The sequence below is a fragment of the Heterocephalus glaber genome, unplaced genomic scaffold (genome assembly GCF_053883595.1).
Source record: "Heterocephalus glaber isolate CG9 unplaced genomic scaffold, H.glaber_assembly_v1.0 deba00001606, whole genome shotgun sequence".
NCBI classification, from domain to species: Eukaryota; Metazoa; Chordata; class Mammalia; order Rodentia; family Bathyergidae; genus Heterocephalus; species Heterocephalus glaber.
Genome location: NW_028258377.1, coordinates 21,306,979 through 21,320,811, shown reverse-complemented (window position 1 = coordinate 21,320,811; position 13,833 = coordinate 21,306,979). Strand labels below are relative to the sequence as shown.

The following is a 13,833-nucleotide window of genomic DNA, read 5'->3' as shown; positions in this document are numbered from 1 at the left end:
TGGTGAGGAATTCCTTTCCGTGATCGACCCCTGCCTCCGTCTTTGATGCTTGACACTCACAATCTCTCTTCACATGCACCGTCCTGTACAATCTCTGCACTTGGGACCGTAGGTGCTATTAAATCCATTCTGTGGATTGGAAAACTGAGTCATAGGAGTTTGCTCACTTACTCAAAGTTATACAATCGATGAATTAGATCAAATTCTAAAGTCCATATTCATTTGCTATTTTTTTGACTGGGCCAGGCACTCAGTGCTAACTCAGGTGAGTCAGACAGGGGACAGTCACTGCTTCTTAGTGGGTCCTGAGCTTTAGACTGACTGCTTTGAAATTTTCTACGTGATCCTCCAGTGAAGGGACTGGCCAGGGCCGGTATTGCTAACTGGGAGGACACTCCAGTCCAGACTAGGACCCACATTAGCCCTGCTCCCTCTTGCTCCCTGCCAGCATACTTTTCAGTGGTCTGCCATCGCTTACACCAGCCTTGTGCATGTGGAATCAACTGGACTATTTGGCTCACTTGGGAGTTTTCAGTGTTTTGATGTCCTAGGGCTCAGTGGCCATCCCCACCTCCAGAGGGCAGCCCAGAGACCAGATCTCCCCGTTGCAATACCGTGTGAGATGAGTTTGCCAGAGTGGTGCTGACTTGTGATTCAGATAGTTTATATACGTAAGTGACCAGCAAAAGCATATTTGCCCAGGGTCCCATATGCCTTAAGTATAGCCCAATGAGCTGATCCTAAAAGGAAACCTCCAAAGTACAATTAATCCTGTGGCCACATCTTCCTTTCTATTCAAGGACTCCTTCATGTCTGTGACCAGAACTTAATAGGAGCCTTTGACCTTTGCCAGTACCAGTGCCCTATACACATCCCACCCCTCCGTCTTCTCCAATTCCAGTACAAAGAGCACCAGATTCTTTCTTCTTGCCCCAACTGGTTGCCTCTTCCCTTCTTCCCATTGCTTCATTAACTTTCCATCTCCCCCATCATTAGCTACTCTGAAAACAAAGCCCCTAAGATTTATTGGGTTTACCACCTGTGCTACTTGTATTTTTAGGGGGGAAATGAAAACTTGGTAAGTACCTACCTCTGTAAGGGTAAACAAACATATGTGCTGCCAAGAAGACTCAGATAAATAAGGAACAGGAGGCTATTGAGGAGGGGGAGGAGAGGGTCCTTAGTAGATGACCAGAAGCTCATACCTCTTCTAAGTACCTGGTGTGAATCACTGCCATTGATCCTCCTCCCACTTTGTAAGTTCACCTGCCTGTCTGAGGGACCAAGATGAGAATCAAGACGGTGCCCAGCACCCAGAAAGTACCCCTGTGCCCTTTGCTGGCCAGTAACTCCCCATACAGGTGACTACCACTTCTAATTTTCCATCATAATTGGTTGATTTGGAGCATCCTGTAAATGCATCAGTGTGTACTCTTCAGAGTCCAAGTTTTTACCCAGTCCACTACATGGCCTCCTGGCTCATTGAGTAAGCCAGGTAGATTTGGTGGCTGGTGGTGCTGCCCATAAAAAATGGTCTGGAAAGAGTGGAGCTCTCTTTTAAAATCTGAGCTTTTTCTTTTTTCTTAAATTCTTTTATTGGTACATGTTAGGTATACAATACGTTTACATTTATCATTGGGTGCTTGTACCTGAACATGCTGTATCTTGGTTCTTATTTTTTCCCCATTACCTGTGCGTCCTTGACCCACTCCACCCTTCCCTTCCCTATTTACATAGACTTCATTTCCATTCTTTTTCTTTTCTTATAATTTTTCCTTTCCCTTCTTTTCTTGCCCCTACCCCTCCTGCTTCCCCTAGCCCTTTGGACCTTTTCTTTCTATTTCAAATTATCAGTTATTCATCTTAATCATTTTAACCCTTATTTACACTTTCAGTTTCTCTAGAGAAACTATTTGGTATTTACACATATGTGTCCTATTTATTTCACTTAAGAGTATGGCCTCAAAGTGCATCCATTTAGCTATAAATGACTCTAGTTTCTCATTCTTTATGGCTGAGTAGTACTCCATTTTATAAAAAACCCCACATCTTCTTTATCCAGTCTCCAGTTGATGGGCACTTGGGCTGTTTCCAACCTTTAGCTATTACGAACTGTGCTGCTATAAACATAGGTGCACATATATCGCTATGGTATGATCCTTTTAATTCTTTTGGGAAGATCCCCAGCAGGGGAATACCTAGGTCAAATGGGACCTGTAGTCCTAGTTCTTTGAGGTAGCTCCATACTGATTTCCACAGTGGTTGCACCAGTCTGCATTCCCACCAACAATGGAGAAGGGTTCCTTTCTCCCCACAGCCCCGCCAGCATTTGTTATTGGTTGATTTTTTGATAGCAGCCATTCTTTGTGGGGTGAGGTGGAATCTCAGTGTTGTTTTCATCTGCATCTCTCGAATGACCAGTGATGTTGAACATTTTTTCATATATTTATTTGCTGCTTTTACTTCTGTATCTGAGAAATGTCTGTTCATTTCAGATGCCCCTTTTTCAATTGGGTCTTTGAATTTGGGGGGTCTTATTCTTTTAAGTTCTTCATAAATTCCAGTTAGTAATCCTTTGTCTGAGGTACAGCTGCTAGAAATTTTTTCCCACATTGTAGGTTGTCTGTTAGCTCTGTTGTTGGTTTCTTTTGCAGTGTAGAAGCTTTTTAATAAGATGAGATCCCAGTTGTTGATTCCTTTTGCTAGTTCATGGGCAACTGAGGTTTTGTTCATAAACTCTTTTCCTATGCCAATGTCTTCAAGAGTTCTACCTAACTTATCTTCCAGCAAGTTTAGTGTTTCTGTTTTAATATTTAGATCTTTAACCCACTTCGATCTTAGTTTACCGCATGGTGATAGGTATGGGTCTAGTTTTAATCTTTGGCAGGTTGAAATCCAGTTTTTCTAACACCATTTATTAAATAGGCTATCTTTCCTCTAATGAGGGTGATTGGCTCCCTTGTCAAGGATGAGGTGACTGAGTATGTCTGGAGTTTTTCTACATCTTCTAATCTATCCCACTGATCCTCGGGTCTGTTTCTTTGCCAGTACCATGCTGTTTTTATCACAGTAGCTTTGTAGTATAGTTTCAAGTTGGGGATTGTGATACCCCCTGCCATGTCTCTGTTGCTTAAGAATTGCTTTTGCTATTCTAGGTCTCCTCTGGTCCCAAATGAATTTTTGGATTGTTTTCTCTGTTCTGTGAAGTATATTGTTGCAATTTAAGTCAGCATTGCATTAAATCTATATAGTAGTTTTGGAAGTATGGCCATTTTCACTATGTTGGTTCTTCCTACCCAGGAGCAAGGGATGTCTTTCCATTTTCTTATATCCTCTTCAATCTCTTTTTTTCAGAGTGCTGTAGTTTCCAGTGTAGAGGTCTTTTGCTTCCTTTGTTAGATTGATTCCTAGATATTTCATTTTTTTTTGGATGCTATTGTAAAAGGAATTATTTCCCTAATTTCTCTGTCAGTGAGTCTGTTATTTGTGTACAAGAAGGCAATTGTAAAATCTGAGCTTTTAAACAATCCCTGGCCTGGGGCTGCATGCAAACCCTCACTGTCCCTGGCAATCTGTGGCACCTGCAGTGAATTGTTAGAGTCAATTTGTGCCACCCTGTCACAAAATTGAACTGAGAAAAGTAAATCTAGGTGTTTCTCTGAAGCCTTTAATACTTAAAAAAGCCGCAGAGTTCATACAGGTCAGAGAGGGAGTTACTTGCATACCAAGCTATGGGAAGCAAAACTTGAACCAAGAAATTGAACAAATGTGTCCAACCAGATTCTCCACAAACCTCCTAGTTTATAAAGATAAAAGAGGAAAACAAGTGAAATAAACACCCTCTAATTCCTAGAGCCCTTCCCTAGAACAGAGATGATACAAAGACCCAGGGAGCCCCCCCCCAGGCAAAAAGTGTGCATGTTTCAGCCAACTCCGAAAGATCCAGACATTTACTGGGGCTGCTTTACCGCTTCCCTATACACATGGGTCCCATACCTCCCCAAGCTGTTACCTTTACTAGTAAGCCTTCAATTAAGGCTGTGAGCTTAAACCTCATGACTATTTAGGAACTGCCTTTAAAATCGAGCAAGCACACCAGACAGGCTGGAAATGGCTGAGGCAAACCCGTAGGCAGCAGGTAGGAAGCACCACCTCTGCCAATGCTAAGCAGGCGAATGGGGGTTTGAATCTCACAGGTAAAGCAGTGTGGGCCTCAGCAGCCTGGTTGCCAGAAATGAATTCCCAGGTGTCTTATTCCTCATGTTGATCTCTTTTCAGATGCTCCTGTCAGCCAACCAAATTTCTTCCCAATTGGAAGAGTAGACAGGCCTTCAGAAGTGATTAAATCTCACATCCACTCTTGTTTCCCGGTGGATGGGTACCCACTGCCCTGTCTTCACACTCCCTCTGGGGGAAAAATGTCTCCTCCTTCCCAAAATGAAGACAAAGGAGAACGATCTCACTCGCTGCCTTTTCAGGCTTTTTATCCATAGCTGCTGCTTAGCCACTTGGATAACTTCCCCGGCTTCTCCAAGCCTCCGTTTCGTCCTGGGAGGGCTGGGTGATGTGGTGATGATAGTGACAGTGCAATTTACTTGGTACTCACTGTATCCAGCACTGCTCTGGGGACAGTCAGGCCTCAGTGTCCACCAAGGATTCATTGCAGGACCCCACAGACCCGGATCCAGGGACACACAGAGCCCATAACTGACACGCATCCTCCTGCATACTTTAAATCATCTCCAGATGACTTACCCTAATGCAGTGAAAACACTGTGTAATTTGTTGTTACATTATATTGTTTATGGAATAAGGAAAATGAAAGTCATCTGCACATGTTCAGTACAGACACAATCATCTCAGGCCTGCCTACATTTTTATTCCAAAGTTAGTTGAATCCACAGATACAGGAACTAGATACTACAAGGGGTCAAGAATTAACTGCCTTTATTCTCCCAGCACCACTTTCTAACATCGCTTTAAAAAGCCACAGAGTTCATGTAGGTCATAGAGGGAGTTACTTGCATACCAAGCTACAGGAAGCAAGACTTGAACCAAAAAATTTGCACAGAAGGGAAACTGAGGTACAGAATAGCTAATTAATTGCCTAAGGTAGCGGCAAGGTGGTGGCCAATCTGAGATTCCTACCCAGAGTTTAAAATTTAAGGATTATGTTATTCTGTTTTACAAAGTTTCCATGAAGATTTGAATCAAAAATATATATAAATTCTAATCCATCTGTAGCATCTATTATTACTGTTACTATGAATGTGTCACTATGTGGAAACAGCATTTGAGTTCATCAAGCCCATGAGTGAATCACTCTAAATATAAAAGAAAGCCAGACATGGGGATGCACACCTGTGATCCAGCCACTTGAGAGGCTGAGAGAGGAAGGTCTCTAGTTCAAGGCCAATATGGGCAATATGATGAGATTCTCATCTCAAAAAAAACACATAAGTAAGTAAATATAAAGGGATGTTAGTTTATTTTCATGTTCAGTATCTATAGGGTTAAAAGCTTCAAGGAATTTCTGCATACAATACCTATAATAATACCTATAGTTTATTGAACACATTAGATAGAGGCATATATAAATATATATACATATAATTCCTTTATTCCCTGTGGCATATGCACTATGATAACTCAGTTTTAACCATTCATCAGTTTACCCTGACCATCACTCAGGCAGTGTGTTTGTTTTCATCCTATCCTAAGCGTGGCTCAGGCAAATGTCATTTCAACCAGTCCATTCTTGTATTGAATAAGTTTAATAAAATTGTTGTTTTTACATTTTCTGTTATAAAAATTAGTGAAAATTGCAGTTTTTGGTCATCCTGTTTTTAAGCAATTGGACTAGTAAGTGGTAAAGGCAGGGAAACTGAGGTTGATTATCTTCCCAAGCTCGCACACCCAGGGTCTCGGTGAGGAGAACTTCAATCCCAAATCCATCTGACTCTAGAGGCCAAGTTCTTGCTTCTGATTCTTAAATAATATTTTTCTTTTCTTTTCTTTTTATGTTTGTTTGTTTTTGGTTTTGGCTTTTCACCTTGGGACTTCTAATCCAAAGGTTTGAATTCAGAAAGAATTAACCTGATTTCTGCTTCATATTGCCAGAACCATTGTGGAATATTTGCTCTTTATAAAAGCAGTAAAAAGAACGGCTCAATACTGTTCCCAGGAAGTTTCTCCCATGTCCATATGTCCCTGAAAATGCCATGGCAATTTGCATATGCTGCATATGTATCGAATACAGCCTGAGCCCTGGTTCAGCATTGGCTCTGACAGAAGGCACCTAGAAAGCCCACCCTCATTGGCCACCTCTCATACAATGGAGTAAGACAAGGACTGATTAAGCAGACACACGCTGTCGCCAGGGGCCCCCCTGGGAAGGCAGAAGATGCTTTCCTATCTTAATTGCTGAGTCAGAATCAGACCCTTTTTGAGTACTCTCTGCACCTCTCTCAGCACCATTACCACCCTCACCAAGAAAAAAGCAACCAGACAAATAAACACATAGATATATAAAGAAGGAAATCATCTGATGTCATAGGAGGGCCAGGCCACTTTCCTGCCACTGTTGAATGGAGACATCATGTGGCCTCTCAGGTCCTGAACTGGCAATTCAGAACAGTTTGATTGCCTGCTTGATTGTTGGCGAGATAACTGCAAGATTGTCAGTGACAGGGTAATTTACTGAAGATTGCAATGTCAGACTCCATCCAAGAGGCTCGCTGGCATAAAGATGCGATTCTCATGACGGACAGGCCACTGGGAGATGGGAGGGCCAATTTAAAGTTCAGTGTCATCTGCAAGTGTTGGGCAGTAAGCAGCCCATAATCACACAGCATGATGAGGTCATTACCGGCATAATGTAGGCTCACACTTAATAATCCCAAAAGCACATTCTCTGGAGCAGGTAATTGTAAATATGTAGGAAAAATGATTTATGTCCTTTGTTTTCCCCTTCTTTTTTAGTGTTTGTCATCAGCCATTGCTGATGTGTTTAGGCCATCTCCTGCCAGACAAGCCCTTGAATCAAAAGCCCAGAATCAACAACAATAACAACAAAAAGTGGGGGAATTTGGGGTTTTGAATTTTGAGGCAGTCACAAGTTCAAAAAGAATGACAGATTGGAGAGGGTGGGGAGGAAAATGCTCAGTGCTTAATAGGAAAACTGTCGAAAGGTATTATTTGAGCCCAAAGAGGTCCTTGAGCTAGTAATGCGGAGTGGGTGGTAAATGGGCTAGAGAGGGAGGAAAAACCATTCCCAGCTTCAGGAGGGAGTGGCCACCAGAGATAGATGGAACTCCTAATGGGAAGAGGCCAGCGACCTTAAAAAAAATCCATATCACTAACAACAGTGGGTTTCTTCTCACCTGAGAACTTTCTGCAGCTGCTGAATGAAGCACCGCCAACATATCTCAGCAGATTATTTTTAAAATCTGAAGCAGGCATTTCACGGCACATTCCTTTTGCCTAGTACAGGCCATCCACAAAAGGTGAGATCCAAGGCAGATTTCTGGGCGGTTTTTTTTCCCCCCTCTTTTTTTTTCTTTTGCCGATGGCCCTCGAATCCAGATTGGACCACCCAAATGTAGACCAGATACAATGCATCCTGCTGCCCAGATACAATTCATTCTCCAGTGCTAGGTCCGAGGTTTATGCTTTCCCAGGCACCGGGGAGTATTCGATCCAACCAGCACATCCAGCTGAGATGTTCTGAGCCTTGATTTCAAAACTCTCTAAATTTAAAGTATGCTGTGCCTGCTCACCCTCCTGTGTCTGCATTTCTAGGAAATTTTGTAAATCTAAATGTGTTATGAGGCACACGAACAACATTTGCCCATGTGGAAAATGAGAGGCTAGTTCTAGTAATTTAAAGCCAACCAAAACATGCAACCTCCTAATTTGTTTGTTTGCTAAAAAGAAAGTAATCCATTAAAATAATTGTACATTAATTGCTAAATTACAGTGGAACTTTGGTGAAATTACATATTTCGATTTCATTAACAGAACCAAAGGAAAAGGGTAATGCCAAAAAATTACATTGTAGTAAATTTAAAGTGCACTACCCAGCCTCTGATTCAGCATTCTGGTACAAGTGTTTGTCATGGCACAGTCCGAGGCTTGAGTGCATGTCTCCAGGATGCTAATTATAGCAGAAAAAAAGGCCTTGCTATGAAATCCAGGAGGTACAAACAAGTTATTCTCAAGCTCCTCTGCTGTTCAATCAATTCCCAGCAGAGTGAATAAGGATTGACCAAGAAATCCATTCTAATAAGAAATTCCAAGGAGTAAGCCCTACCCTAAACATTACTATCCTCAGCCCTAACAAACGTGAAGAATGAGAAACGGTCATTTATTCGTTCAACAAACATGCATGGAGCACCCTGTTCTATGCTTGGCACTAAGCAATGCATGAATGTAGACATTAATAAAACACTGTTCCTCTTTTCACCCAGCTCATTTTCCAGATAGGGAGGCAAGCATAAAGAGATAATTAATTCCAGTGCAAGGAAGTTGGTGTTAACAACAACAGTTTCTAAAATTTATTGTGCATTAGAAACACCTGAGAATCATGATTAAACTGCAGATTCAAGACCTGCTCCTCTAGGAGCCTCTAGGCTCCCTCAGGGGAGGTCTGGGATGGGCCCTCGATTCTCCTGAGAGATTTTGATGGGGAGCCATCCTCTGAGAACCTCTGATACAGAGATGTACAAAACAGGAGTACCTAACTGTGTTGATCAAGTGGGACTACTGAAACAAAAACACCCTAGATCAGGGGACTTAAGCAACAAATAACTTCTCACCATTTTGTTGACTGAAGTCCAAGGTCAGGGCCCTGGCATGCGCAGTGTCTGGTGAGGGCTGGTTCCTGGTTCCCAGATGACACTTCTTCCTGTGTCCTCTCATGGCAGAAGGAGGGCTGGAGAGCTCTCGTGGGTCTTTTTATGAGGGCCTTGATCCTATTCGTGAGAGCTCTACTTTCTTGACTTACTTAAGTCTCTCTTTAAATGCCCTACCTCCTGATTCCAGCACATCGCAGTTTAGAATTTCATCATATGAATCTGGACACACACATTCAGTCAGTAACATTAACCTGACCACAGGTATCATCAGTCCAGCTTCATAGATGAGGTGGCCACACCAAAACTGGGTCTCAAACAATGAGTCGGTCATATCCACCTCTCCCCCTGTACAATCAGTCAGCTCCTTAGGGCCAGACTCCTAGCATCTGGATGGAACTTAAAAATGTGTTGAATGGTAGATGAATGTAAAAGACTCAGCCCGGGAAATGGGGCACAGGGGCAGGACTCTGAGAAGTAAATCAGAATATCCAAAGTCTTGTAGGCAAACTGCTCAGTAGTTCCCTCCCTGGCTCAGAGAAAGGCTGGGATGGTTTTCTCCATGGAAGTGAGCCTTAAGAAATTCTGTGAGTCTCGATTACTTGTACACCCATTAGCACAGGCCCCTTGGAAACTGGCTGTAGGTAATTTTTTATGTGATGTTATTTAAAAGCAGTGTTTTTGTTTTTATTTCCAACCACTCCAATAATCCTTGCTCACAGTAGAAAAAAAAAAAAGAAATTTCAAAGAAGTGAAATAAAACACAGAGAAGTACACTTATCTAGTACCTGGGGATAGCCATTTGTCAACATTTGCAATTATTTCCTTTCGATCTTTTGCTTTCTGTGTGTATAGCTTGGAATTATGCTAGGCTTGCTGGGTGAAACTGGCCAGTTGAAGGCCATTGGGAGGGTTGGATGGTAACAAAAGTGCTAGCATCTCCAGGCGGCTTGGTGGCACTGACCATGCCTCTGCCTCTGCCCTTCCAGATGGCCTGGTGGACTGCCTGGACCCCGACTGCTGCCTTCAGACTGCCTGTCAGAACAGCCTGCTCTGCCGGGGGTCCCGGGACCCCCTGGACATCATTCAGCAGGGCCAGACGGACTGGCCTGCAGTGAAATCCTTCTACGACCGAATCAAGCTCCTGGCCGGCAAGGACAGCACCCATATCATTCCTGGAGACAATCCCTTCAACAGCAGGTGGGCGTCCATGTGTCTGTGCAGGCCTCTGAGCTCACCGGTTCCCTTCCTGTGGGAGCAGGGGGAGTGCTAGGCTCCTCTCTGCACCAGCTGACCCTGGAACTGCCCACTGGAGGCAGCTATCTGCTTGAGCCTAGAGAAGGCCCTTTTTTCCTTTGGTTGGGCTCCAGAGCAGACTACGGGTCTCCCTGCAGGATTTGGCCACATTCGACCCAGAATCTGCTGGAGGTACCTGTTGATTTCATAGTTTTAAGATTATTGTTATGATCTATTTTTATGATATTTTGTCATTATTTTAAATCTTCCTGTGTAATGCCTCTGAGAGTGGCTTTTGTTTGTGTACTGCTGAAATAGTTCATTCAGCAGAGTATTTTTGAAAGGTGTTATTAACTTGATAACATAACCTATCATTCGTGGCATCTTAGAGTCAAGATAATGCTAGTTGTGAGAATTTATGAGCACCTAGGATGAGCAGAGACATTCTCTAGATACCTCTGATGCTCACAGCAGCCCATCCAGGGCTCCTCCGAGGTACCCACTGTGGATAATGCTTTGTGCCTCTGTGTCTCACTCTTCGGTCTTCCCATTCTCTCTGGCTTATCTTCGATCACAGTTGCTAATTTGAGGTCTAGGAATATGCTAGGGCCAAATTCTGGAATTATTTTGAGTCAGCCTAGCCCCTCCCTTGACTGCAGGACAAGTCAGAACTGTGCCCGGAAAAGAGAGCAGCAGGAAGCCTTGGCTGTGAGAAACCTTCTCTCTTCCTGACACTCTTTCTGATTGTGTGGGGAGAGAGGAGGGAAGAAGACGCAGGGGGTCTTCTCAGGGCCTGGCTGCACGTGACTGATGGGACCCTCAGTGGGCCCAGATCCGGATGTCAGTGGCATGTGCTGATCTGAGGATGATTGGCGGGGACTTGGGGTGGGGGCCCTGCCTGATCTCTGTGTCCTTTCAAGAGGAGAAATAACGGCTGTTGGTTGGTTCCTTGTTCACAAAACTTCGAGCATCTGGAGCTTGGGATCGTGATGGCCCTGGCCCCCTTTGCCCTCTGCAGCCCCCTCACTGCATCCTTCGCTCTCTTCTGCCTTCCTCCTCCATTTACCTTGTTTTCCAAATTATGAATTTTTTTATTTTACCTTCAATGGACACAACAATGGTACCTATTTATGGGGTACAGTGTGATATTTGATTCCTGTATACATTGGGTAATGATCAAATCAGAGTATTAAATATTGTCATTTCTCTGTGATGAAAGGATTCAGAAGTCCCCTCTTAGCCATTGTGAAGTGTACAGTGCGTTATTGTTCACTGTAGCAGTAGCACACCAGAGCGCCTTCCTGCTCCCTCACCGTGACACCTTCCCCTCCTTTCCCAGCCTCTGTCCTCTCTCTCTCTGCTCAGGAACCACTCATGTGCTGCTTACCCAGGGTCCCAGCAGGGAGGAGATGCCCCTAGCTTTCTAAGTGACTCTCACAGCCCCTCTTGATGGACCCCATCTGTGACTCTGATCCAGTCTCTGAAGAGCCTCGCCGAGGCAGGATGCGGGGGGAAGGGGTGGCCCAGCCAGTCCTCCGTCTTCTTAGGGCCCTTGGGGAAGCTGAACAGCTCCCCTTCACAGCAGCCCTTCTGAGTCTATAACAAGGTCACCTATGACCAGCAACTTTAGCTTCTCTCTATTCTGGTTCTACTAAACATGAAATAGAAAAAGAAATAATGACATAAAAGAAATCATAATCTCAACCTTCTTCTGTTTTTGCCCTGACATCTCCTGTCTGTACCACATTTGGCTCATAAAACTCATTTTCTAGACTAGTACAATTAGAATAATTATTTTATATTATGCATGGTAATAGAAGAACCTTGGAAAAAAAGAAAGAAACTACCAATCTTTGACCCCCTAAAAAATGTATTTCCTCTGCTTTTTAAATCCTAGTTCTAGGATTGATTCTGTAGGTGTGTTTCCTTTTGATTATGCACATAATCCATGTTGCCAGGGACTTACGAACAGAGCTTGCACTAGGTCGTAAATGTTTGAGTGGAGTTTGCACATGCTTCACTTGTACAGTAAATGCATCCTGTAAAGGCTCACGATCCATTTCATCCTGCTTCCTAATTAACATTTTGTGATTTCTACCCTAAATCTGTCATTTCCTGATATTCTCCTTTTTCTACTTACTCATCACCTGTCCTTTCTAATTTCATCTCATCTTTCCCACCAAGAGTTATCACTTCCTAGAAGCATCCTGAGCAAAAGCCAAGATACAGGGGAGCAGACCAGGGACCCCAAAATATTTGGTGGATGAAGTCAGCCCAGAGATCTGAGTGAAAGAAGATCTCCTTAGAAAAAGCTTCTCCAAAGCTTTGATGAGCCTACACTCTCCCGCCTGTGTGCATGGATACATAATTCAGAAGTACAAAATAGTACTCCAAGACACAGGTTGAAGTTCAGTACGCATGTGAATTTCAGTGCATTATCATCTGACAAATAATGAAGGACAAAGCTAGGAGTAAAAAAGAACTTAATTCAAGACTTCTAAAAAGGCGTTCCCCTAGATAATGGCATACAAAAATAACTAAAATGCCTTGACTCCACCACTATAATTTATAGAGCAGATCTCACTATCTACATAATGTGATAATTGTTACACATCAGTAATCATAAATAGAAATGAACTGTTGGCATGTCTTCTCTGAATCTTTTCTGTGAGTTGGCTGCCTAGAAATGATAGGAAGCCAGCAACAATGAAGAATTCGAAAAATGGAAGGGTAGAAATCACAGGCAACCCAGTCCCTTTTATTCCTACAGTGCTCTGCAAGTCTTATGCTACAGGACCGATTTTTAAAAAATAGCAGTAGTAGAAAAATGGAAGAGCGAACAAAAACCACTGTGGAATGTACTCCCAATTTTGTTTTCTCATCATGAGCACTGTGTACCTTGTGGTCATCAACACACATCATTGATTTTTAAAATAGTGTCTCGTGAGGCCATACAGAAATCTTAGATAAGAAGAGGGAATTGAACAAAAAGATTATTTTCATAAATTAGTTTCCCACTTTCAAAAGACTCTAGCATCACAGTTGAAACCAGCTAAAAATGGGATTCATTTGTTAGGCAGCCAGTAGCAGACAATTAGAGCTGTCAGTAGAACAGTCTAAACATTCCTGAGATCATCAGAGGGCTGGAGTTGAACAGCTGGGGGTATTACTAATAGAAAGAAAGATGCTTGGAGACAGCTTCCCTCCAGCTTCCAGGACACCCAAGATTGCAAAAGTAAATGCATTCCAAAAATCTCTGACAAGATTCTGGCAGAGAATGGCTCGGCTTGATTACCTAGTCCAGAAATTGGGAGGTTATCCAGGGATCTGGGAACCAAGCTGACCACATCTTCAAGGCCAACAATACAGCTGCAGATCTGCCTGGAAGCTCAGTATAAATATGAAGCTTCACTTGTCCCATTTCTCCAAGAAGTCAAGAGAATTCAGGTGAAAGGAGACATGTGCATTTGCCCTCTGTGTGCTTTGAGTAGAATGCAGTTCAAGCATCCCTAATCCAAAAATGCAAAATCTGAAATGCTCCAAAAATCCAAAACTTTTTAAGCACCAACAGGACACCCCCAAATGGAAAATCCCATGCCATAAAGCTTTATTTCCTGCACAAAAGTATTAAAAGTATTACATCAAATTATCTTCAGGCTCTGCATGTAAGGTATATATGAAACATACATGAATTTTGTGTTCAGACTTGGGTCTCATCCCCAAGATGTCTCATTACAGATAGGCA

The 13,833-nt window shown here is 43.0% G+C and overlaps 1 protein-coding gene across 18 annotated transcripts in view; it reads left to right on the top strand.

The window, feature by feature from the left end:
• Tenm2 (teneurin transmembrane protein 2) overlaps positions 1–13,833 on the top strand; it is a 1,248,268-nt gene that overhangs the window by 1,176,743 nt on the left and 57,692 nt on the right. For all 18 annotated transcript variants that reach the window (XM_087194517.1, XM_087194513.1, XM_087194515.1 and 15 more), the window contains one exon: positions 9,842–10,052. In XM_087194517.1, coding sequence (XP_087050643.1) covers positions 9,842–10,052 — 211 coding nt within the window. The remainder of the gene's footprint in view (positions 1–9,841; positions 10,053–13,833) is intronic.